At 43.8% G+C, this 26,368-nt stretch overlaps 1 protein-coding gene across 1 annotated transcript in view; it reads left to right on the top strand.

Moving 5' to 3' along the window:
* cog3 (component of oligomeric golgi complex 3) overlaps positions 1-26,106 on the top strand; it is a 104,460-nt gene extending 78,354 nt beyond the window's left edge. Inside the window, exons 15-23 of the mRNA XM_038802687.1 lie at positions 810-934; positions 3,100-3,189; positions 4,871-4,991; positions 15,466-15,554; positions 16,853-16,987; positions 18,198-18,273; positions 19,342-19,469; positions 21,432-21,530; positions 22,985-26,106. Of these exons, the coding sequence (XP_038658615.1) occupies positions 810-934; positions 3,100-3,189; positions 4,871-4,991; positions 15,466-15,554; positions 16,853-16,987; positions 18,198-18,273; positions 19,342-19,469; positions 21,432-21,530; positions 22,985-23,014 (893 nt within the window). The 3' untranslated portion in view covers positions 23,015-26,106. The remainder of the gene's footprint in view (positions 1-809; positions 935-3,099; positions 3,190-4,870; positions 4,992-15,465; positions 15,555-16,852; positions 16,988-18,197; positions 18,274-19,341; positions 19,470-21,431; positions 21,531-22,984) is intronic.
* The last annotated feature ends 262 nt before the right edge of the window (positions 26,107-26,368 follow it).

Genomic DNA, 26,368 nt, shown 5'->3' with positions numbered 1-26,368 from the left:
GTTCGATCCTGGCCTCGGGTCACTCCCCCTGTGGAGTTTGCAAATTCTCCCCGTGTCTACGTGGGTTTCACCCCCACAGCCCAAAGATGTGCAGGGTAGGTGGATTGGCCACGCTAAATTGCCCCATAATTGGGGGGAAAAAAAGAATTGGGCATTTTAAATTTAAAATAAAAACGGCCATAGAAATCAAGCCTGAGCTATTTCAATCCCTTGGCCCCGTTAACATGTAATCAGTCCACCTCCGACACGGAATGGGAGGGTAGCCAGCTCAAAGCAGTGGCCAATCAAGTGGGTTGGAAGCCAATTTCTGACAAGATAAATGGTAGGATCGGGAAAGGTGTCTTGTGAAGTTTCGTGTTTGGGAATGGGAGGGGTATCTGGACCAGGGAAGGTCGAAGCATTCACTGTTGAACCCAGGAGAGTACGTCTTCTCCTTCAAACCCCACAAAAGGAAAGAAAACCACTTTGTATTTTTCATCTTCTGAGGCTGATCCTCATCTGGACTGGCTTGACAGGAAAATCACAGCATCTCCCCACTTGGAGTTAAAATTGCAGTCTAGTCCTGATGGAGTCATTGGGACCCACATGCATATTTAAAGATGGGCCCTATTAGCTTTGGGTGAGTATCCTTGGCCACCTGTTCAGGAGATGACAGGACCTTGGCCACTCCATGGAGGGTAAGTAACTCGGGATATTGTGACAATCTCTGGAGTCTGCTGGATGGGTAGGGCCACAGTTGCCTCCTTGATGTTACATTCTGTTCAGTTGGTGTTTGTTTCCATTTATTTACATAATTAATCTCTGTGCAGGTGTCTCGGACGTTCTGAATCCTCGACCACAATCAACAATTTCCCCAGCAGATTTACATGGCATGTGGTACCCGACGGTGCGCAGAACTCTGGTTTGTCTCTCAAAGCTTTACAGATGCATAGATGTAAGTTTCGGAATAAAAGCTTTATTTGTTGTCTGAACAAATTTCTCTCTCTCTTTTCTTTTTTTCTTCATATTACAATTTATTATAATTAAAGTTCAAATTGCCAGGTTAGCCCCGTCTCTGTTTGTGCCTGGGATGGGTCTTGCAATATACAAACAAACGTCCCCGCCTACGCACAAAGAAGCAGTCCTTGCAGCATTTCTTTAGAGAAGACCTTGTTTTCATTCCTGCAATTTCCTGTACACCCAGTAGTGGACTTGATTCAAGAAAAGGCACGGCAGTCGATCTAATCATCTTGAGAGGATCTGGTCCAATTTGTGTCCTCATTGTTACCACGGTACTCAAATGCTTACGTGTCACAGAACAGATCAATGGCCAATAGAAGAGTGAGCACCTGCTCAACTGCCACAGAGACCTGTTGACCTGGAGAAGATTCTTGACAAAACTGGCTATCCTGTTAGCACTTTCAAGTGTTCAAAGTTCAGACTTTCTCCTATCCTTAAATGCTAAATACAGGTCAGCTTGATGCTTCCGTTCCTTTTGTTTCACTGATTAGCTGTGGTGGAGCTGGACACAAACCCAGAGAGCGGCCACCAGTTTAAGCACTGGCCTCCTGCCTAACCCTTTGGGCCTTCCCGCTGTGACGTCACCGTAACCCAGAAACTAAACCAAAGTCTCCCGTCTCTCCCTGCCCGGCCTTGCGCCCTCTCTGTCGTTTCTCCTTCCACCTCCTATATTTGCTCATTTCAACCAGCTTGGATATTCTCTAAGAGTATTTATTGGGAGATGGGGAGGATGTTTTTACTTGTTATTCTGTTGATTTGAAGATCTAATATTGAATTAGTACTCCATGCAATGTGGGCTCCAGTTCTCGTAACAGTGAACTCTTACTCTGTGCTGCACCCCCTCGCATATGTACCACAGACATTGGTGCTGAAAGGGTGAGAGGAAGTTGGGTGTGAGAAAGCTCATGTAGAGCATAAACAGCTGTATAGACCAGTTGGGGGAATAATGGGCTGGATTCTCCGCAGCCCCATGCCAAAATCGCATTCAGCACGGGGTCGGAGAATCCAATTTCACTCCGAAATCGGGCCCGGCGCCAGTCCGGCGATTCTCCAGGACCCGAGAATCGGCGTGATCGTGGAATACGGCGCGCGGCTGGGGGCCCATTGACAAGAGGCCAGCCCAGCGATCCTCGGCTCCTGACTGGCCAAGTTCCCGACAGTGTGGATCTAACCTGGTATTGCCGGTCGGGATGCTCGCATGGCGGCTGCAGATTCAGTCTGCGGCCGTCCTGGTGGGGGGGGCGGGGGAATTGGACACCGGGGGGGGGGGGGGGGGGGGGGGCTTATAGGCGGCCAGGGGTTAGATCCGTACGGTCAGATGCTCGGGCACGCGGCCGAATTGAGGGGGAGGGTCTAATTTTTCAGTCTGCCTCCGCGGTCCGAGTCGGCCATGCAGCTCAGCGAGGCCGCCGCTGTGCGCATGCACGGACTCAAAACCGGAAGTCGGGGGCGCGTAATCCGCAGCTAAAGCTGCGTGAATTACTCCGGGTCCCTGCTAGCCCCCTGCAGGGCATTGAATTAGCTGCACTTTTTTGCAGGAATCTCTAGAAAAAAACTCCAGCGTTTTTACGCAGGCGTGAGGACAAAGTCCCATTTTGGGAGAATCCAGCCCAATGTATTTCTGTTCTGTTCTGTTCTATCATTACAGTGTAATATGTAACTTGTTCTCTATGCCTCCTGAAAGTTTCCCACCAAATATCCCACCAGACAGTTGCATGTCAGGGTCTGGCTTGCGTGGGAAGTATTTGGAAAGCTGAACCTACGAACTGAACCATTGCATTTCAGCGCCCAGCCTCAAACAATTCACCTCAAAATGGTGGGAGGTGGCTTCGGCCAAATTTCAAAATAACGTTGTACCTCAGTATTTTACATCTAAAATTGATCGTCCCCACAAATCGCACGGTGCTGTACCGAATTAATAATTGAAAGTGAGGCTGTTGTCTTTCCTTTTTCTAGAATATGTTTTTTTTTACATGTAAGGGTCCAACTTGGTGTGGTTTCTGAAGGGCTAAGGGCTACTTTCCTTCATGGACTTGACAATGTGTGTGTTTGTGCTGAAGGTGAACGGTGTGTAATGTAACTCTGCTGTGCTTTCCCCAGCGGGCAGTGTTTCAGGGCCTGTCGCAGGAAGCCTTGTCCGCTTGTATCCACTCATTGCTTGGAGCTGCTGATTCAATCATTAAAAACAAGGTTGGTGAAAATCTTTGAATTGTTCACTGTTTGTATTCAGTTCTGTTTTCCTCGCACCCCCTCCCCTCCTTCTCTTGTTAACATTTCTCACTCACCCCATCTTTCCTGAAAACCGGCTCCTTGCTTGTGTGTATTCGTTTTGTGGCTGTTTGACTGCAAGGTCCAGCAGCGCAGGCTGCATAATGGTCAGTGGTCAGGAGCAGACAGACTCTTCCCTCCTACCCAGGAATACTGAATTCAATATCTCTCCATCCAAGCTGACATTAGCCATCTCTGAACAAATACACTGGGCCACCTAGAGGGAAGGTGAAGACGTACTTGATCTTTCTTTGTTCCAGCCAAGATCTGGATTGTCACTTTTTTAACATGTTTTAATGATAAATTTCAGAAAAAGCAGTTTTAAAAAAAAACTTGCATTTATTTATTTATTATTAATTTAGAGTACCCAATTCATTGTCTTTCCAATGAAGGGGCAATTTAGAGTGCCCAATCCACCTACCCTGCGCATCTTTGGGTTGTGGGGATGAAACCCACGGAAACACAGGGAGAATGTGCAAACTCCACACGGACAGTGACCCAGAGCCGGGATCCAACCTGGGACCTCGGCGCCGTGAGGCAGCAGGGCTAACCACTCCGCCACCATGCTGCCCCCGAGACTTGCATTTATAATAGCGCCTAGCTTGACCTCCGGATGTCTTAAAAGTATTTTACAACCAAGAAAGTGCTTTTCAAGTGGCGTCGCCATTGTAAAGTGGGAAACACAAGGTTGCTTTGTGCACAGCAAGCTCCCACACGTGGCAATGTGCTAAGGGTCAGATAATCTGTTTTTGTGCTTTTAGTTCAAGGGCAAGTATTGACCAAACCACTGGGGAGAACTTCCTGCACTTCGAAATACTACCATGGGACCGTTTGCATTGAACTGAGAGGATTGCTGGGATCTTGGTTTAACATCTCACCTGAAACTCAACACCTCCCGACAATGCAGCACTCCCTCAGTACTGCCCTCAGATTTAGGACAGCCCTGATTTAAACCAGTTTATCAAAACAAATCCGCACTGTGAGGGTGAAATCTGTTGATTCAAATAAAATCTTCTATTCACAGGGGCAACCTAGCCCAGCCCCAAGCAGGGTTGAAGGAACTTTGTATTTGAAAATGAAAATCGCTTATTGTCACAAGTAGGCTTCAATGAAGTTACTGTGAAAAGCCCCTAGTCGCCACATTCCGGCGCCTGTTCAGGGAGGCTGGTACGGGAATCGAACCGTGCTGCTGGCCTGCTTGGTCTGCTTTAAAAGCCAGCGATTTAGCTTAGTGAGCTAAACCAGCCCCTTTGTGGTTTTGTTTGTGAATGCACCATGAGAGGTCCATGCTAAATTGCTCTGCATGTCCTTTGTGCTATGCCTGGAGGCGTTCCTTTGTGTTTCCTTCTGAATATACCATTCCCAAATACAGAATAAAAAGAGAGCAGCTCATTATTCAATTTATGCAGTGTGTTTTTAAAAATTGCTGTCTGATGTTTGTATGTTTCTTTAATTATTGGTCCGAATCTTCCCAATTGTAATGTCTGATTGACAGGTCATCTGTGGCAAATAGGAAAAATATTTCAATAAAATGGGTTGGTCAGTTTTTCTGAAGTGTCTTGTGGGGAAAAGCATTGATTCATTTTCTGCATTTCTGTTTCAGACTCAGTCAGATGGACAGCTCTTCCTTATCAAACACCTCTTGATCCTTCGGGAACAGATTGCTCCTTTCCACACTGACTTTGCCATTAAGGAAATTTCCCTGGACCTTAAAAAGACTAGAGGTACTGCTTGGTGCTGGTTGGTAGAACTGGGTGGCCAAATTCTGCCCCCCTTTAACAGTTCAACACAGCTCCAGGTTTATTCTATGTTCACTTGCAATGATCTGCATGCTTTAGGTCCTGTCATATCTTTTACTAACTACTTCTGCTACTCTGTGTTACTCCATATGTTTTTGACCCGTTCTTAGGACAGCCCTGATTGAGTTGACTTACTCCCTTCTAAATGTACTAACTCTGTGTTACATGGACGGATACCAAGGCTGATCTTCAACTTAAAAATAAGCTTTGAGTTGCGAGGAAGAAGTTAGTCTCTGAACTATACCTGCTGATGTTGTAAATTCCAGTAATTATTCTAAACTCTTAATAGAATCATAGAATCCCTACAGTACAGAAGGAGGCCATTCAGCCCAACGGGTCTGCACAGACCCTCTGAAAGAGCACTTTACCCAAGCCCACTTCCCTGCCCTATTTCTATAAACCCTTAACCTAACCAACATATTCCTAGACACTAAGGGGCAATTTAGCATGACCAATCCACCTAACCTGCCCATCTTTGGACTGTGGGAGGAAACCGGAGTACCTGGAGGAAACGCACGCAGACACTGGGAGAACGTGCAAACTTCACGCGGACAGTCACCCAAGGCCGGAATTGATCACTGGTACCTAGCCCGCATCCCCAAAATATTGATCTGAACGCATGAGTTTCTTGTAGTTATTTGGAGAGAGAACATCTGTCACTTCAAATATTTTTCATATGTTACTGTGGTATAGATGTGTAATTAGGGGGTGACAAAGTCATTCATCTAAAATATAAATATTAACACCTATGCAATGCTTGAATTTCTTGACCTTTCGATGACCCTTGCATGCTTGTCTCTGCGGTGGTGCAGTTTGGTTATCATCAGTGAGACCTTGCAAGACATCATTGAAGGCAAAGGGAGAAACTTTGTTCCTCCATGTCAAGTTGAAACTACCGTGGAAATGTGCAACACTGGCAAAGAACGTTGCAGTGTTCCAGTGCATGGAGCACCAAAAGGGGAAAGGGGTCACTGGTTGGAATATTGCAGTGTTCCAGTGCATGAAGCACTGACGGATCACTGGTTGGAACGTTGCACTGTTCCAGTGCACGAAGCACTGACGGATCACTGGTTGGAACGTTGCACTGTTCCAGTGCATGAAGCACCGACAGGGGTCACTGGTTGGAACGTTGCACTGCCGCAGTGCATGAAGCGCTGACAGGGGTCATTGATTGGAACATTGCAGTGTTCCAGTGTAAGAAGCACCGTCAGGGGTCACTGGTAGGAACGTTGCAGTGTTCCAGTGCATGAAGCACTGAAAGGGGTCATGGCAAGGAATATTGCACTGCTCGCAGTGCGTGAAGCACTGTCCGAGGTCACTGGTTAGAACTCAGCAGAGGTCCAGTTTTGAATTCACCATCCAATCAAAGAAGAGTCTTGCTCTCAGTGGCTGAAACCTCAGTCACCCAGGCAGAGGTGACTTAGGAGGGTGAGGAATTTTTGAACTGATTTTTTGAACAACCTTGCTAGGAGCATGGTCTCACCAACATCAGCGGGTAGCGATTAAGTGCCTACCTGGAGTCAATGTTGCTAGGATTTTACTGACAGCACTGGGCATTGAGGTATTCTGATGGTGCCTAAGTTAAACCAGGCTTGCCCACCTGCTCCAGTGGGGCTGCTGAACTACCCACAGCCTCAGGTACTCTGATCGGCCCTCCCGCCTGCACTGACTGCTGTTTGTGTCTCTGTTAAGGTAACGTGAGTGGGCAGACCTCAGAAACCTTAAGATTAGGATTCAGCAGTGATCCCGTACCTCGTTTAGGGCCCTCCCACCTGCACTGACTGCTATTTATTGGTTGTCTCTGATAAGTTAACGTGAATGGGCAGACCTCCGAAACCTTCGAGATCAGGACTCAGAATTGGTCCCGTACCTCGTTTAAGAACAAAGATAATAAGATTCACCCAGCCTGACGGCACCCTTCCTAGTCCACCCTAACCTCTGACAACTGCACAACAATTGAGGTAGAATTTGGAGTCCTTAATAGTGCAATACCTTTGTCATAAAGCACACCCAAAGTTTGCATTAAATGACATTTACTTGTGAGCATATAATTTGTTTCATTTTGCACTGAGCAAACTTTGTACCATGATTTGGAGAATTTGCAATACTGGTGCAGTGATCCTAAAACCGGTCCAATGGTCCTCATCTTAGGCAATCCCTCTGAGTCGAGAATGACTTGTTTCCGCACTAAAAATGAGTTCTCAGGTGACTGAGAAGTTCAATGCACAACCTTGCAATGTCTTGTCACATGTGGGTCAGACGGTGGTTGGAGGAGTCCTGAAGAAGCTGATCACTGTGAGGTGGGGTGCCAGGGTTGCCACGCACTCCTTTTTCTGTTCAATCTAGGTAATGACTGGTAGGTGTGGGGCATCCCAAGTGTGTCATTTGGCTGGCATTTGGATAGTGGCTTCCCCCTTCCTGATGGCGAAACTGGACTAGACTAGAAATACAGTGGTTCTACCAGGTTGGCACATTTATGAATGGACTGAGCTACTTTTGCAAGTAGTTATATCATCTCATAAGCTGCAATTGCATGTTTAGTGAAGCTATACTAGTCGACTGTGACCGTGCGAAAATATTAACCCTGTTTTGTGTCTGATATTTTTTCTCTCAGCTCTATACTAACAGCGTGTTAGCCTTTGTAGTGGATTACACTGTATGTTATGCTGTGCATTCCAGAACCAGTAAGCACTTTCTGCATTGCACTTGAACATTAATAAGCTCCTTGTTTTACATTGTGTGGTTTCTAGTCGAGAGACAGGTAAAAGGGGAATACGTCCTTCTGGTATTGTATGCTGGCTGACTCATGGCTTTGCTCTCACATTGTATGTGCTGCTACCACATGGGCAAAGCTGTGAACCAGCCAGCACATGTGAGGCAATGAGCTGGTGGTGGTAAGTAATCAAAACTCCATGACCCCACAATATAGTAAAACACCGTAAATAAGCTTGAGGCCTAGGAATATTTCTCTTTTTAAAGAACATTTTTAGTTGAGAACTTCACTGTGAATGTTTCATTGTTCAGTCCCCATGCTTACTTCATCTCATCTCAAGGTCAAAGCTGCAAGCTTTGGATGGGAGTCAGAATATTACATTGGTGGAATGCAGATTAAACCTGATTGGGTTGTCAAAGCTCCCTCCAACGGAGACTGGGCGGCACTGTAGCACAATGGTTAGCACTATTGCTTCACAGTGCCAGGTCCCCAGTTTCGATCCCTGGCTTGGGTCACAGTCTGTGCGGAGTCTGCATGTTCTCCCCGTGTCTTTGTGGTTACCTCCGGGTGCTCCTCTTTCCTCCCACAAGCCCCGAAAGACGTGCTGTTCGGAGAATTGGAGATTCTGAATTCTCCCTCCGTGTACCTGAACAGGCGCCGGAATGTGGCGACTTGTGGTAACTTCATTGCAGTGTTAATGAAAGCCTACTTATGACAATGAAGATTATTATTATTAAATCAATTGAACCATAAAAGTATGTTTCTGTCGTATCAAACTACTGCTAACTCTCCACCGGATACTGAGCTCAACTGTAGAGGCCTTTTCTGCAGCAAGAAACCATGCCTATTTGAGTTACAGAAACTCCTGTTGATGTCAAATTAGCTGTATCATTTACAAAGTTCTGGTCTGCTCTACTGGAGATTTGGTTGTGTGCCTGCTGATAATGTCTTTGTCACACCCCTCTGGAACCATGCAATTAACCAATTCAGCGAATCATCTTTGTGGTTGTGGGCGTCTCAAAGGCCTGTGCCAAGATATGAAACCATTCACTCATACACCCGTTACCGTTAGCTCCCGGCTGAAGCCATGTCCACCCTTCTTCTGATCCCACCTCACAGTGATCAGCTTCTTCAGGACCACAAAAGTTCATCGCACACACCTTTCACTCCCCTCGCAAGAACTGACTCACTCTCCTGATTGCCTCCATTTCTTTTGATGGACCAGCGAGAAGAAAGGCACTAAGCAATTTATCCATATCTTGGCAATAGCTTTCATTTCTTGGTTTTAAATAGCTGAACTGTCATGTACTAGCATTATTCTTATCGATGCTGGAACTGTCCTTACAAGCTTTCAATCCTTTCTTTTTACTAAAACACTTCTTTTCCTCAGCAGCTCTCACCTTTGTAGAAAACTCAAATCTTCCAACATTTGACTTCAGTCTGTCAAGCTGGATTGTTCCAACAGCATTTTGCATTTCCGGGCGGGTTGCAAGAAAATAAAACCTTGTCTACGTAATCCTATTCTCATCGCCTATTCTTCCTTTTATCTCCTTCCTCCAGATCATTTTGTCTTTTATTTTCTCAATGCTACGATGATCCCTGCTCTCCTCTCTTTCCAAAGAGAATACATTGTTGTTTCAAAAAATATATTTAAATTTTTCCATTTAAGGGTAATGTAGCTGGCCAATCCACCTATCCTGCGCACCTTTGGACTGTGGGGGTGAGACCCACGCAGACACTGGGAGAATGTGCGAACTCCACACGGACAATGACCTGGTGGCCAGAGTCAGCACCGTGAAGCAGCAGTGCTAGTCAATGAGCCACCATGCTGCCCTGAGAATACCTTGTTAATTCCCAGATATAAAGGGCCCAGCCCCTTCACTGAACAATTTCCCATTGGAATCATTCCTTCAGGAGCTTCAAAACTATGGCATCTTTACTCTCCTTCATAAGGGCGGCACAGTAGCACAGTGGTAGCACTGTTGCTTCACAGTGGCAGGGTCCCAAGTTCGATTCCCGGCTTGGGTCACTGTCTGTGCGGAGTCTGCATGTTCTCCTTGTGTCTGCATGGGTTTCCTCCGAGTGCTCTGGTTTCCTCCCACAAATCCCGAAAGACGTGCTGTTAGGTAATTTGGACATTCTGAATTCTCCCGAACAGGCGCCGGAATGTGGCGACTAGGGGCGTTTCACAGTAACTTCATTGCAATGTTAATGTAAGCCTACTTGTGACAGTAAAGATTATTATAATTATTATGTGCTGCATGCTATCTGTCAGTCCTTCTGACACAAATATTAAAGATTGTGGGTTCATGGAGTTTAAGTTTTAAATTCTTTGTCTTGACGATGTGAAACTACTGACCATTCAAGGTGACTGGAGCTATTTTATACCATTTCAATTTTATTTTAAAATATTTTTACTGGCATTTTCAGTTTTACGTACATCGCATTTCATGTTTGTTATTGTATAGTGCATAAGGTTTTCTTGTACCTATTCACAATTAGTTACCATCTGTCTTAGTGCGCTATCTCCCCCCCTTGGCACCCCTTTGATATCCTCCCTACTTGCTCGGGGGTGCGGCTCCCCTCTCCCCTTCTTTCCTGTGTGTTTCCGATGCGGGCGCCTTGTGGGTGGGGGCTTCTCACTCCCCCTCTCTCTCTGTTCCTTTTATTCCCCTCCAGTTCCTTCCTCTCTTCTTCCCCCCACTCCCCCTGGGTTGTGTATTCCTGTCATTCCTCATTTGAGTTTGTTTTAATTTCCCTCTCTTATTGTTGGCTTCGAACAGGTCTTGGTACTGGCTGACGAATTGCCCCCATGTTTTAAGGAAGCCCTCTTCCAACCCTCGGATGGTGTATTTGATATTCTCCAAGTGGAGAAATTCCGACAAGTCTGCCAGCCAGTCTGCAGCTGTGGGTGGGCACTGCTCCACTCTCATCCCCACAACCTTGGACATCACCTTGGAGAAGGCTGTCCAGAACCCAGCATGTTTGGGGGCCCCAAAACATATGGGTGTGATTGGCCGGGCACCTCTGGCACCGTTCACATTTGTCCTCCACCTCCAGGAAGAACCTGTTCATTCGGGTTCTGGTCAGGTGCGCTCTAAGCACCACTTTGAGCTGCATGAGGCTGAGCCTTGCACAGGAGGAGGTAGAGTTGGCCCGGCTCAGTGCTTCGCTCCAGAGACCCCAACCCACTTCTGTCCCCGGTTCGTCCCCACATTTCCGTCTGGTCTCGTCTAATGGTGTTCGGGCCCTGTCCAGAAGCTGTCCATATATTTAATTTTCCCACAGAGTCCCCTTATTTACTCTTCATATTCATCAGGTCCGTTATAGTGTGGTCTCCAGGGCCCTGGGGTATCCTACTGGCTCTTTGCGGAGGAAGTGTTTTATTTGTAAGTGGATAAAAGCAAATTACTGCGGATGCTGGAATCTGAAACCAAAGTGAAAATGCTGGATAATCTGGAAAAGCGCTAACGTTTCAAGTCCAGATGACTCTTTGTCAAAGCTTTATCAGAGCTTTGACAAAGGGTCATTTGGACTCAAAGTTCGCTCTTCTCTCTCCCTACAGATGCTGCCAGACCTGCTGAGATTGTCCAGCATTTTCTCTTTGGTTTTATTTGTATGTTCCTCATTTCTTGTCCTGTCGGTAGTTCCCATTCCTCCGTCAGTTCGTTCAGTGTCATTAGTCTGTTTCCTATGTAGAAGTCTCTAACTGTCAGCACTCCCCCGTCCTGTCTCGATTTTTAAAGGTGGTGTCTAGCATGGCTGGTGGTTTCTGCAAGTGGGGGTATCTTTTCAATTTTAAACAAGAGGAAATGCTTTCTTATTGATAAAGGGTTGCTGTCAACTGTAACTGCTGTTCTCTGGCAGACATCAGCATGAGAGCTTTTAAAGATTGGTTTATGCTCTGTCTTGTCTCCAACCATTCAATTTCTGTGACAAGACCTCGGAATCTCAAAGCACATTACATTCAATGACATACATGTGAAGCATACTTTTATAATGTAGAAAAAGATGACAACCAGGTCCGATAACAGCAATGTGATAAGTCTCCAGATAATCAATTTTGGGTGTTGATTGAGGGATGAATGTTGGCTAGGAGACTGGGGGAAATCGTTTGTGTCCCAACTGCGAAGGTTGACAGAGCCTTGGTTTAATGTATCAGAAAAGGCACCTCCAAGAGTGCAGCAGTCCCTCAGTAGTGCACAGAAGTGTCAGTGGGAATTATATGCTCAAGTCGCTGAATCCATCACCTTCCAGAGCGCTCTCCAGTGAGTAAAGGTTGATACAAAAGGGGCGAGTTTCAAATCTAGTCTTAATTGCTAAGACTTTATTTTCTTGTTGTGATGACTTGATTTTCTTATTGGTGGATCACCGTTGCAGAACTCTGGGAGGGAGAGAGAGATGAAAAGGGCCAATTGTCTATCAGAGTCAATTCGATCGGAGTCAGTGACATTAGTATGGGGTCGAAGTGCAGATAAAGAGGAGCAGGTTTAAATAGAGGATATTTTTCCAATTTTGTAGATGATGGGCTTTGTGGGTTTTTAAAAAAAGTTTTAAAAAATCTTATAAACCTGTTCGTTAGGGTGCAGATTTTCCGTTGCAGTTTTGTAGCTGTTGAGTTTCAGGTAGGCCGATCTATGTGGCCAATGACTTGTCATTGGAGCATGACACATGTTTCAAAATGCCTTGCCTTCACAATGCATTTCCTTGTTCTCGTGTTGAGATTTTTTTTTAGGCACATTTCCACCTGAAAGATTAGTGTTGGGTCAAAGTTGTTTTAGCTTTGCACCGATTCTAAACCTGGTTGAATGCCGAGGCCTGAATGGATTCCAGAATGAAATGGAACAAGACTCCCTGCTCCAGGAAACCTCTGCCTAAAGCCAGATTGGACCCTACAGCCAATCCAGATTGGATTTGCTTGCTAACGGAATGGGCAAATACACCTAAAGAATGGTGGTAAAACAGATGCAATTGTACCACTAAATGATTCTTTGTGAAGTTTAGCCCTCAAGACATGTTTTGACCCATATCTGATATAATTTGAATCTTACCAAAATGCTTTGACTTCCAATTTTGTTCAAAACATGAGTACAACCCCTGCCCAGTTCCACTTTTTCAAATGGGAACAATATGGAACATTTATCTCACAGTTGAAAACAATGTTTAAAAACTCTTTCTGAAGCAGTGGCTCCAGATAATATGACTCTTGCGCAAGCTGCAGCAGTACTGTTTGATCCAGAAAATAAATTATTTTTCTACATCCCTTTCTTCATTTGTTTCATGCGACTTCCCTTCCTTGGAGCAATAGACATAGAGCTGGTCTCCAAATTATAAGAAGGATACAGAGGCAGTGAAAAAGATACAAAAGTAAAGATTTACAAGGATGATACCACAATTGAGAGGTTATGACCATCAGGAAAGATTGAACAGGTTGGGGCCCTTTACTCCATGAAACAAAAGTTTGAGGGCTGAATCGATGAGATCTTTAAAGTAATGAAGTGATTTGATAAGATAGATATAGTTAGAGAAGATGTTTCACTTGTTAGAGAAGGTTCAAACTATGGATCATTAATGTAATAAAACCATCAATAAATCCCATGAGGAATTTAGTAGAAACCCCTTTAATCGGAAAGTGATGAGAACGTGGAAGTCACTAATGCAAGAGGTAGTTGACGGGTAGAGCTCGATGTATTTAATGGATAGCTGAAAAGACACAAGAAAGGAATAGGCGATTATGCTAATAGAATGTGAGGGGGCTCGTGTATAACCTGTGCACCGACACAAAACATTTAGGCTGAATGGCCTGTTTCTCTGCTGAAAATTCAATGTAATTTTATGTATATTGATTGTGGTACCTTTGCTGATCACTCAATTGATTAGTCTTCACCTAAATATTGATATGGGGAGGTCTTGTGGCACAGTGCATTGTGTCCCTGCCTCTGAACAGGAAGCACTGAGTTAGAGTCCCACCCCAGGACTTGATGGCCAAGGTAACACCTTCATAACGTGGTCAAGCAGGTTGATTGTCAACCTGTAAATCCTTTCAACACACGGCATTGGGAATGAGAGAGATTCCTGGGCAGATGGTAAGAAAGTGGGATCGTCTACCATCGCCGTCCATGACTAGCTCTAGACTGCAGCACGCATGTAAAAGTGCATGTTGTCATAGCAACCTGGGACTCCGAGTGAGCTGTAGCACACCGCCACCAAATTTCGATGCTAGTTTTAATACAAATGGTTCTTTACACAGAGTGGTGGGTGTGTGGAATGCACTGCCAGCGGAGGTGGTGGAGTCAGAGTCATTAGGGACATTTAAGCGACTCTTGGACAGGCACATGGACAGCAGTAAATTGAAGGGGTGTAGGTTAGGTTGATCTTAGATTAGGATAAGTGGTCGGCACAGCATTGTAGGCTGAAGGGCCTGTACTGTGCTGTATTGTCCTATGTTCTATGCTCTGTATTTTTGCCAAATGCTTTTAATTCATAATTCTGAAAAATCCAAGCCAGACCTCTGCAACGTTTTAACTGCTACACAGCGACTGCATTTTAAAATGGGACCCCAGCTGACGACAGCAGCAGCTGAAAATTGTACAAATACACAACAGGCCCCTCAGCAAGTCAGAAGGGAAGGGGCAAAAGACACTTTGGCCGTTGCACCGTCGGAGAACAAACAGCACGGTAGCACAGTGGTTAGCACTGCTTCACAGCGCCAGGGTCCCAAGTTCGATTTCTGCTTAGGTCACTGTCTGTGTGGAGTCTGCACATTCTCCCCGTGTCTGGGTGGATTTCGTCCGGGCCCTCCGGTTTCCACCCACAAGTCCTGAAAGATGTGCTTGTTAGGTGAATTGGACATTCTGAGTTCTCCCTCTGTGTACCGAACAGGTGCCGGAGTGGCAACTAGGGATTTTTCATAGTAACTTCATTGCAGTGTTAATGTAAGCCTACTCGTGACAATAATAAATATTATTATTATATTATTATGTCTTCCAATAAGAAGGAAGTCAGCAAGTTGAATGACCTGTACTGTTTAATATAAAAGTAGATAGCTATTAGACCCCCTTCCTTCCTCCTCCTTTCACCCAAAACACAGGGGCTGTATCATCTTTCAGAATTCAGTTCTGCTTGCACCCCAGAGGTTTTTTTTTACAGATGTTGAACATCCCGCTCTGTACTCGTGTTTTCTGTTGTCATCGCAGTTTTGGGGTTCCTTTTCTTTTTGTTCCCCAATTGACCCTCGGTCTGCCCTGAATTCATGGGGATGAGGGGTTTCAAAGACCGTGCTGTATTGCTGCAGCTCGATTGTTGATGTTCTACCTGTAGTGTAACTCTGATAACGCTTTGTAACGCTTCCAGTGCCTGATTGAATGTGCCTCACAGAGACAGCTCTTGAGAAATGGCGGGTACGGATTAGTGATTTTTACCGCGCATTAAAATTAATGGATGGGAAATGGTCGGCTGTGCGCTCAGGATGTGCTCTTTACTGCAGGGGGTCTGTGTTGGGAATATGGAAACAAAACATTGTAAATATCTGTGGGAAACGAGCTCAAGCAGAGAACAAATTTTCATTTACTTCTGGCCATTTCCATCTTCTTTTAGATTTAAGTTCCGTGTGTTTAAGATATTCTGTATGGCCCTCAATTGCTTTAATTGATATGATGTTTGATGTTCGAATTTTTTCTATTACAGAAGCAGCATTTAAAATGCTGAACCCTAGATCTGTCCCCAGATTATTCCGGCTGAGCAGCAACAATTCCATCCTCGAATTCCTGCTTGAGGTACGGCTCAAAGTATGTTCAGTGTTCTTGGGATCTGTTGGTGAGTGGGGTGGATCGAGTGTATAGTTGTGGAATACACTTCAGCATGTGTACCAACAACATAACACAGGAAAAAGGAGCCAAAATCAGCCTCCTGATTCCCCAGCCGAGCTTGCTCTGCCATTCAGTAAGATCATAGCTGATCTGATTGTGGCCATAACTGCACTCTCCTACCTACTCCCTATAACCCTTGGCTCGCTTATAGATCAAAAACCTGTCAAACTCAACCTTGAGTTCCACATTGAGCAAAGTGTGCCTCAGTTCTCTATCTGGTATCTTTCTACAATATGATGGACAGTAACATTGATGAATAAAGCATGCAGGTACACATAGATTGTTGCAATGCCTCAGTTCAAACTTTTTTAAATTCATTTATGGGATGTGAGTATCATTGGCTAGACCAGCATTTATTGCCCAGCCCTAATTGCCCTCGTGAAGGTGACAGTGAGCTGTCTTCTTGAACCACTGAAGCATATGTGGTGTAGATACACCCACAGCGCTGTTAGGGAGGGAGTTCCAGGACTTTGACCCAGCGAAATAACGTTCGTATATTTCCAAGTCAGGATGGTGAGCGACTTGGAGGGGAACTTCCAGGTGGTGGTGTTCCTAGTTATCTGCTGCCCTTAACCTTCTAGATGGTAGCGATCATGGGTTTGGAAAGTGCTGATGAAGGAGCCTTGGTGAGTTCCTGCAATGCATCTTGTAGATGTTACACACGGCTGCCACTGTTCATCGGTGGTGGAGGAAGTGAAAGGGGTGCCAATCAAGCAGGCTCCTTTGTCCTGGGTGGTTTTGAGCTTCTTGGAAGTGTTGTTGGGACTGAACTGGTCCAGGCAAGTGGAGAGTATTCCATCGCACTCCTGACTTGTGCCAGGTAGATGGTGGACAGGCTTTGAAGAGTCAGGAGGAGAGTTACTTGCCACAGGATTCCTAACCTCTGACCTGCTCTTGCAGCCATAGTATTTATATGGCTAGTCCCGTTCAGCATCTGGTCGTGGTAACCCCCAAGATGTTGATGGTGGGGATACAGCAATGGCAATGCTATTGAATGTCAAGAGGCAATGGTTAGATTCTCTCTTGTTGGAGATAGTCATTGCCTGGCACTTGTGTGGTGGGAATGTTACTTGCCACTTGTTAGTTGAAGTATAACTCTGGATCTTTGTAGATGTTGACTTGAAATGGATGTAAGTATTTGATTCATAGCTGCTTTAGTTGTCCATTGCTCTGGGAAATGGATAACTCTTCTTGTCTTTATCTAGGGGTCTCCAGAGATCAAGGAACACTATATAGATTCGAAGAAGGAAGTAGACCGGAATTTGAAGTCTGCTTGTGAAAAGTTCATTCAGCACCAAACCAAACTCTTTGTGGGGCACCTGGAAGAGTATATGACCAAAGTAAGGACGTTGCAACTTTGTATTATGACCTGGTGTTTGTAACGCTGGGTGATGTGTGCTGGTGACTGGGATCTTCATTCTTTCACCTATGCGATTAAATAGAAGGTCCAGTATTGGGCTGACCAGTTGGAAATATAGGATGGATATGTAATACTTTGTCAAGGCTTTGGTCATTGAAAAGGTTAATTGTTAGTGTAGTACCATGCCTAAATAATATCTTTTCATTTATTGGATCACAGTTAATTGCATGGAAGTATCTACACTGATATTTACTTATCATGTGTCATGTTAGACCTGTATAGACACAAAACCCACTTGTTGCCTATCTGAATGGGATTGGCAACTAAATTGAATAGAGTCCCTTTGCAATGTTTATAGCTGTTGGGTGAAGCCGTGTTGGGACATTGATCCTTCTAGTTCAAAATAATATAAATTTGCACGTTAGAATTTGGGGCATGTTGTGTAATTGCCATTATTCATTTTTAGGATGTGAGCAAACCTGACATTTATTATCTATCCTTCTCTGCCCTACAATAACCATTCAATGCAACTGAGTGGCTCAGGCAATTAAGAGTGTGGGACTGTGGCCCTACCATAGGCCAGAGTGGGTATGGACAGCAGGTTTCCTTCCTACAAATTAGCTGGGTCTTTCCAACAATCTTGCCAACTTGGTGGTGATTTTTACTGACAACAACTTTTTATTTCCAGAGATTTTCTCAGTAACTGAATTCAAACTCAAGCTGCCACAGTGGGATTTGAGCTTGCATTCTGTGGCTTGTTAGTCTGCCCCTCTGGGTCAATAGTCCAATAACTTGACCTCTGCATTACCGTATCCAATTCTTGCAAGTAGTTTAACTTGTTTAGAGATGTAATTCAGCACCAGTTATATTCTTAAAGTACCCAATTTGTTTTTGTCAATTAAGGGGCAATTTAGCGTGACCGACCCTGCACATCTTTGGGTTGTGGGGGTGAGACACACAGACACAGGGAGAATGTGCAAACTCCACATGGAGTGACCCGGGTCTGGGATTGAACCCAGGTCCTCGGTGCCATGAGGCAGCAGTGCTAACCACTGCACCAGCGTGCCACCCTCCGCAACCGTATATTCTTGTGTATTTTAAAACCAAAATGGGTAATTATACACATTTGTCTGTAGATTTATACCATCCTCCTCTGATCTTCAATAATTAACTAAATTTCTGTTTTGTAGGTATCCGCATTAAAAACCATGGGTCATCAGGGAGGACCAAAATATAGTCTAGCACAGCAGCCGTGGGCACAACCAGGTACATAGAATTCCGTCCTGTTTGAAATATATTTTACTTTTTAAAGTTTTTTTTAAAGTTCTCTTTTAACCAATATTACAATACGTTGATAAACTTTTCCTATATTGAGATAGTGTTTGGAGAGGTGATTTTCCCTTATTCAATATGACTGCAAGGTGCATGGTTGTGAAGAGCTGGGATTCTGTCCTCCGTCTGAGCAAAGAAAAGCATCTACCACTTTTCATTCTTGCCCGCACCCATATTTACTGGCAACTGTAGTCTGCCAGTTTAATCTAATATCACCATTGACTGTGACAGAAAGAACAAACTTGCATTATGCAAGTGCCTTATTAAGTCCTCAGGACGTCCCAAAGTGTTTCCCAATGGTTTACTCCAGAAGTTCAGTCACTCTGTTTATGAAGGTGAACACAAGTCAATTATTGTTTTTAAATTTAGAGTATAGATTATTTATTTATTTTTCCAGTTGAGGGGAAATTTAGCATGACCAATCCACCTAAACTACACATCTTTGGGTTATGGGGGTGAAATTCATACAGACACGGGGAGAATGTGCAAACTCTACATAGTCAGTGACCCGGGCTGGGATCGAACCTGGGTCCTCAGTGCCATAGGCAGCAGTGCTAGCCAGTGTGCCACTGTGCCGCCCAAACACAAGTCAATTTTCACTCGGCCATTCCTCTCGTTCAGCAATTCTTAGAAATTATTCTTAGAATTGGGCAGGATACTGGAGACGGGGAATGCCACTTGATGCAGGATCTGACAATACAGCATAATCTTGCTACTGCACAGCTGTATCATCATAGGTTATAAGTGTAAGTCCTGGAAGTGGGGCTTGAAGAGGTGCAGCTGCTGCTCACTGATCCACGGTTGACCAATGTTGCATGAATGGGGGCCAGATTGAGGTTTGGTGCAATGTCGGTGGACATACTGCACTTCTGTAAAAGGTAAATGTGTAAAAGCCAGTCTGAAAGACATTTGTCGGTTGGCTGCCTCACTATGGACATTTGTGCAAGGTTTGTATTCCCAGTGGAGATATTAAAACATAAATTTTTCTCTCTAAATTTTCAGCAAAAATCAATGATGTTGTGGCATCCACATACAAAACAATCAAAGTTCAACTGCCCATGACCTTGAGAAGTCTGACCTTGTACTTATCCAACAAGGATACAGAATTCATCCTGTTTAAACCTGTGCGGGTAAGTCATGATCTTTCTTGTGAAGTCCTTTGATGCACATCGAGACCAGGACTTCAGCTGAGATGAGCCTCCATGCTCTAAAATGAGCTTTAAGGCTGAGTTATCTTTGGCAATTGTATCATGTGTAACTTGTATTGTGTCTGCATTTGTAACCAGTTAGCTCTGAAAAGTATTCCACTCATAATCTGTCAGGTACTTCAACTGCAAACAGGATCTATAATCCATCCTCTGCTCAGTCAGCTGATCTCTGGGTGGAGGGGCTTTGTCCAGTTGAGATCAGCTGGCAGTTGTCCTCAGTGCCTGCGGATTCAGGAGAAGCAAAACTAATACCAAACTGAGTCAATGTGTGCTAAATAAAAGTCACCTGTTTCTGACTGACAGTGACACAGGTGTAAAGATGTAAGCGGTTAAGTTACTTGGCTTAATGGTCTTCCAGTGAATAATGTGATCTCTTCAAAATCTTTAGATGGTTATACCCTGTCTCCTCCAGTTCATCTCTCACGTGATGCAAGATGTTGTAACTGATTTGAAGTTGGGGGATAGTGTTTTGTTCCAGCTTGAAACTTTCCCAGGGTCTGATGGGAGTGGGGGATGACGACAATTCCTTCTTACAGTTATTGTGTGTGTTTCAGTGTCAGATTTTGTCTGATGACGCTCTTTAGGGCATTCAACTGTTATAGGTGCGATATGAATATAAGCTGCTATTAATGGCAGATTCAGTCCAGCAAGCTGTCAACCAAAGTGCTCTCACAGGATTCCTCAGCCTCTTCTTCAGCTAAGCCCACCAGCATGTGAACAAAATTAACCAACGCTTAGATTTTGAGGTGTGAGAAGGGAGCAATTTACTGACAATGTCAAAAACTTTGTAGGTGCAGACCCACCTTTATTCACTGATCCTTGTAACCCGCCCACTTCTCGGTTGTTGCCTTATAATTGAGAGAGGAAAGTTTATAACTTTACTGAAATATTAGGGCGCCACGGTGGCGGAGTGGTTAGCACTGCTGCCTCACTGCGCTGAGGGCCCAGATTCGATCCCAGTCCTGGTCACTGTCCGTGTGGAGTTTGCACATTCTCCCCGTGTCTGCGTGGGCTTCACCCCCACAACCCAAAAGGATGTGCAGGGTAGATGGATTGGCCACGCTAAATTGCCCCTTAATTGGAAAAAAATAATTGGGTATGCTTTAAAATGCTTTAAAAAAAACTTTACCGAAATATTACAGTAAATAATTGTCAAGCAATACCAGTAAAATTCTATTTATTTTAGATTCCCACTACCTCAGGAACTAACCAAAGTTTAATGCCCAGGCCCAGAAACACCCCACCTTGTAGCAAGGTGCCTATCTTCAAATTAACCACAATCTGTTGTTTAACAAAGTATTCATTCAGAGTTAAGATAGTGGTAGGTAGTTACCCTGAAATGTTTCTTTGAAGATTTTGCTTCATTTTGATCATATCCTTGAATGGGTTCTCCCCCTTTTGGATAAGGGAAGGTTATGTTTGGATGCAATACTAGTTCTACTGTGTCAGGCCTGATGGGGTTAGTGCTGGTGCACAGTTTAAAATGAAATGCAAGCTGTCAACCCGTTCAAAAGGCTCTTGCTTTAATACAGAATCATAAAATTTACAGTGCAAAAGGAGGCCATTCGGCCCATCGAGTCTGCACCGGCTCTTGGAAAGCACACCTTACCCAAGCCCACACCACCCTATCCCCATAACCCAGTAACCCCACTCAACCAACACTAAGGGCAATTTTGGATACTAAGGGCAATTTATCATGGCCAATCCACCTAACCCACACATCTTTGGACTGGGCCCAGACATTTGTGCTGTTGCTGGATTTTGTCAATATGGCAAGTCCCAGTTAACAGTGATACTGGCACATCCCTGGCTGATACCCAATCATTTCTTGAAATCTCTCTTCACATAGTCTATTCTTCAAAAAGTATATTTTTCTCTCTTTAGAGTAACATCCAACACACATTCCAGAAGCTGCATGGAGTATTACAGGAAGATTTCAGTGGCGAGGACCTGCAGATTATAGCATGCCCCTCCCTGGACCAGGTAAGAACCAGCTAGTTACAACATGAAGGATATACAGATTAAATGGTATTTCCCAGAATGAGGTCAATGTTTTTCCCTTGAATCGTGACTCATTAGCCCCTTTCATTTTCTATGCTCATGGGTATATAGACCGAATACATCATTTAGTTCTATCATTAGTAAATGTATTCAGTTGGCGTACTTTGGCAGTTATTGTCAAATCCCCTCGATTGATGCTCTGTAAGTATATTTGTTCCAGAGATAGTTAATTTCTGTGGCTCAGTCGTGGGTATTGTGCTAGCTAATCTCCAGTGGCATTGCTCAGGGCTAATCCCTGCTTTGTAAAGATGGCAAAGTTAATACCTTGTAATGTACAGTGTATTCTGTGGTGACTGATAATTCTCCATAGCTTTAAAATTGTTTGCTAGCAGTGCTGACACATATTTATATTCTTGTTAATATGTATCCTGAAAGCTCTGAAAGGTTTTAAATTGCTAATAAGGTGGTTGGGTTTGATACCTAGTCTTCTATCAGTACCAATAACGTGCTGAATTTGGACTCTAGTGAATCCTTACAGGGAAACGTTTTAATGCAGATCAGAAACAGGAGCTACCTCCTAAAGAAACCAAACAGCCGTGCATTAACTCTCCCCGTCTCCAGTACGTGACATGAGTTAGGTTTTTGACCCCTTGCATAATGAATTAATATACTTCATTTGTTTCTAAGATTCCTTTTGAAGTATATTATATTTACATGGAACGTATAGCACAGAATAAGAGGCATTTGGCCCAACAGGGTCTGGGCTCCACATGGGGTACATTTTTATACTTAATTAACATGAAAGTGGTTTATATTGAGCTGTACTCACCCCTTCGTGAAAGTAAATGGATGAAATGAAATGAAATGAAAATTGCTTATTGTCACGAGTAGGCTTCAATGAAGTTACTGTGAAAAGCCCCTAGTCGCCACATTCTGGCGCCTGTTCGGGGAGGCTGTTACGGGAATCGAACCGTGCTTGGTCTGCTTTCAAAGCCAGCAATTTAGCCCAATTTAGTGCTAAACTGGATTGGGAGGTTTTGAATTTGATTTGAAGGTGTATTCTTCCAGTGAATTTCAATGCCCAGTCAAAGCTCATGATTCTTAAAACCATCCTTGACTATTTACTCCCCATGTATGTATAAAAAATCTATATCTTGATTTAAATTGCCTCTTTAAAAGCGATGTGATCTCTCCAGAATATTGCTAATTTTTTTCCCCACTCAATGAGTTGCAAGAGTGATCGAAAGTGGAGAAGACCAAATCTGGAGAGATCACTTGGGATAGGAAATGCAGTTCTCTTGAACTTCAGGATGTATAAATGGTTGGGCCGGTTTCCTCCTCAACTCTGCGGAGATTGAACCAGGAACAGGGCAGAAACTCTTTTGCCCATGTCCTTTCAAAATGACTCTAACTTTATCTCCTCCATTTTCTTGCAGATAAACCTGTTATTGTCTGCTTCCAATTAGAATCACTGTCACACAGTGGAGAAAAAATGTGGACATGTCTGACGCTTAAAACTGGACATCATCTAGACCAGGGAGAAGGCTTGAGTGAAATGAAAGGCATTTGGATTGAAAATCTTGGCTAAAGATTGTTTCAGAGAATACTGACTCTTAGATGTGGCCACTGCAGAATACTGTTTGACGATGAATTTGACATGACACCCTTTACCTGTTAATCACCTCAAAGCTATAAAAGGTCTTCTACTGTTAGTTGCTCACAATTTCAGGTAAAAGGTGACCTGACCCATCGTCAGTTCTTCAATGTCTGACCTGTCTACCAGAGGCTCTGCTTCTTTGCTGAAGAGGATAGGCTTACCTGAAGTAGTTGATCATTTCACAACAGCCAGAGGGATTTTTTTTTTTTTGTTGCTCATGTATATGTATTTGTATATTTTCTCTATTCTGTTTGGGATTGTACATTAAACTGAGGAAATGTGATTGAAATTGGTACAGAAATGGTGATGATTGAGGGCAGCACAGTGGTGCAGTGGGTTAGCCCTGCAGCCTCACGGCGCTGAGGTCCCAGGTTCGATCCTGGCTCTGGGTCACTGTGTGGAGTTTGCAGTCTCCCCGTGTTTGCGTGTGTTTCGCCCCCACAACCCAAAGATGTGCAGGGTAGGTTGATTGGCCACGCTGAATTGTCCCTTAATTGGAAAAAATGAATTAGGTACTCTAAATTTATTTTTAAAAAAAAGAAATGGTGATGATTGCAAAAGTTATGTACGTGAATGTAGCGATATTAAAGGGAGCATTGAGGTGTCTTGTACTGGAGCACAGTTTAGAGTGACTCTTTTATCCTTTGTGTGTTTGTGTAACCCACAGTGTCAGCTGTTCTTTTAACCCCCATTTTTGTACTTGTCAAAGCTGAGGAATGTTAATGTTAGAGAATGGAGCTCTTCCCATTTCAGGTGCCCAGTGTCCGTATCAAGGTACAGCATAGATAGGTGTAGTGTCAAGCTCTCTCCACTCTGCCACAATACCATGTCTCAACTCCAAGTTGCCTCAATGACAGAGGTGGCCCTCTGTGTGACATTTTCCATTGTCCAGCCTTTTGAACGTCATTGCCAGATTAACAATCGGATTGAGACTGCACAAAGTCATATCACTAAAGAGCCAGAATAAAATGGAGACTCATCAGCCTGGGCTGGAGTTCAGGCCAGGTCCCAGAAGTGAAAGACCAGTGTCTCAACATGCTGCGAGTTCCTTGTCAACAGTCCTCTCCATAATACTGCTGAGCTTGTATTGATGTGATTTGGAGGCAATGAGATGTCATAGGGTTTATACTCCATAGCTGCTTTAGCGCCGCCCATGCATTGGTTAGTAATGAATTAGCAAACCAGTGTTGGACTGGGGTTTTTCTACCCTTTCACATTATGCTTTAGCTGCTTTTTGCACCCGTGCAATGAAAACTAATTGCTTCCAGCCAGGAACCACCTTCATTGAATAAGGGAACTACAGTGTGCTTGGCAACTGTGCACCCTCCTATCCACCTGATTACTGAAGCATACCGTAACTGTCACAGTTACAAATACTGTTGTAGCTGTAATAAAGATTGGCTCACAGATGACTCACAGTGGGAGTTCCTTAGTAATAAATTGTATATAAATCACACTTGCACATATAAACATTTGTATTGTAAATATACATCTGAACAAACCTCGGTTCTCAAGTCTCAAACTTCATAAAATTGTATTTCGAAGATCCCTTGATAGATGTTTCAACATCAACAGATTTAACATTAACCAATACAAACTGAACACGGGTAAATTGGAATAAGGTCTATTTTCATTGATGAATCAATTGCACGACCCTTATTACTACTGTAAATTGATTGTAGGATTTATTGCACTGCAATAAAGTTTGATTTAATAAACACATGACCGAGATTAACCCCATATACTACCCTGAAATAAAAGCATCAAATTAGTTTGCTGTTTGGTCACTGACACAATGGCAGCTTAATTTCTCCCATTTCTCTTCACGTGAGTTCCAATGTTAGTTGATTCAGTAATTAGTACAAATGTACGAAGAACCATTCATCAGTCTTTCACTATATTTTGCCTGATTGTCAGCTGAGATACTCGTTTGGAAATTATTAAATACTGTGTGTGCTTGCATAGTGTGGATGAGGTGGGATCACAGTTGCGAATCAGCTTCAATGAAATTCAAGAGCTTTGGAATTGAAATGTCTGCTCTCAATTTGCCTTGTGATAAAATATTTCACATGCAACTCCCCACTTCCTCTGGGTAATATGTGACCTGCCGAGACCAGGAAAGTCTAAGGGGTAGGCCTCTGCTCTGTGCTGAGCTTGCTATCAAAGGGAGGACAGTCAGCGAGTAGGGATGCTGAGCTTTCCCTTCCTCTTCTGGAGTGAGCGTGGGTTGGGGTTTAGTACTGGAAGACCAGAGCCCTATGCTACTTCTGTAGAGAGGAGTTTAAAACGTCCTTAATTGCTTGAGATGCAGGAGTGATCTATTCCTGCTATCGTCCAGTTGGGAGCAGGATTCTGTGGGGTTAAAGTCAACACTTGTTATGCATTCGTGGCGACGTCCAGAACGTTTTCAAGATCTGTTAACTCATGTTCTAACAAATGGATTTGTGTTAAAACAACTTGCATTGAAACACATTGTGTAACATGAATGTATATGTTGTGAAATAACAATGATTTTTCTCTCCAAAATAATAATGGGGAAATGCACGATGTACATAGTTGGTTTCCTTGAATGGAATGATATGACATTTTACTACAGTGTATATAATTGGGCAGGGGTGCGGCAGTACACTTATAAAAAGTACATTTGCATTTTATACTTTAAAACTTTTTAAAATTTTGTCTCCTAGTTGATGCTTTCAGTAGTCTGTTCCAGAGGCGGTTAGAGATGGCTAACACAAGGACCCAACTTACTGATTACATTATTTTTGTTTGCTGATATGTTTTGAAGGGTTTACATATGTAAATTGTATGTACATAATGAGATTAATAATATAAACTTGCTTGCCCCTCCCTTTCTCAATGCAATCTGATAGTTTTAATAAAATGTTTTCAATTAAGTGTGTGCTGCTTTTGGACTCACCTTCTTGCCTTAAAATGCCTGCAGAATGGTCTTAACCAAAACTAACGGAGCACTTCAGTGTTCGAATCAGTAACGCCTTATGTTTACATAGGGCCTTCAATAAGAAAACATCACAAGCTGATTCACAGGAGCACCAGAAAACAAAGTCTGACACCAGGAGGTCACATTAGGAGATGTTAAGTTAGATGACCAAAAGCCTGGTCAGAGAGATTTCATGGAGTGTCTTAAAGGTGCAAAATGAGG

Source organism: Scyliorhinus canicula, chromosome 7 (assembly GCF_902713615.1).
Source record: "Scyliorhinus canicula chromosome 7, sScyCan1.1, whole genome shotgun sequence".
NCBI classification, from domain to species: Eukaryota; Metazoa; Chordata; class Chondrichthyes; order Carcharhiniformes; family Scyliorhinidae; genus Scyliorhinus; species Scyliorhinus canicula.
The sequence above is the reverse complement of the archived record's forward strand: the minus strand, read 5'-3'. Positions and strand labels throughout refer to the sequence as shown.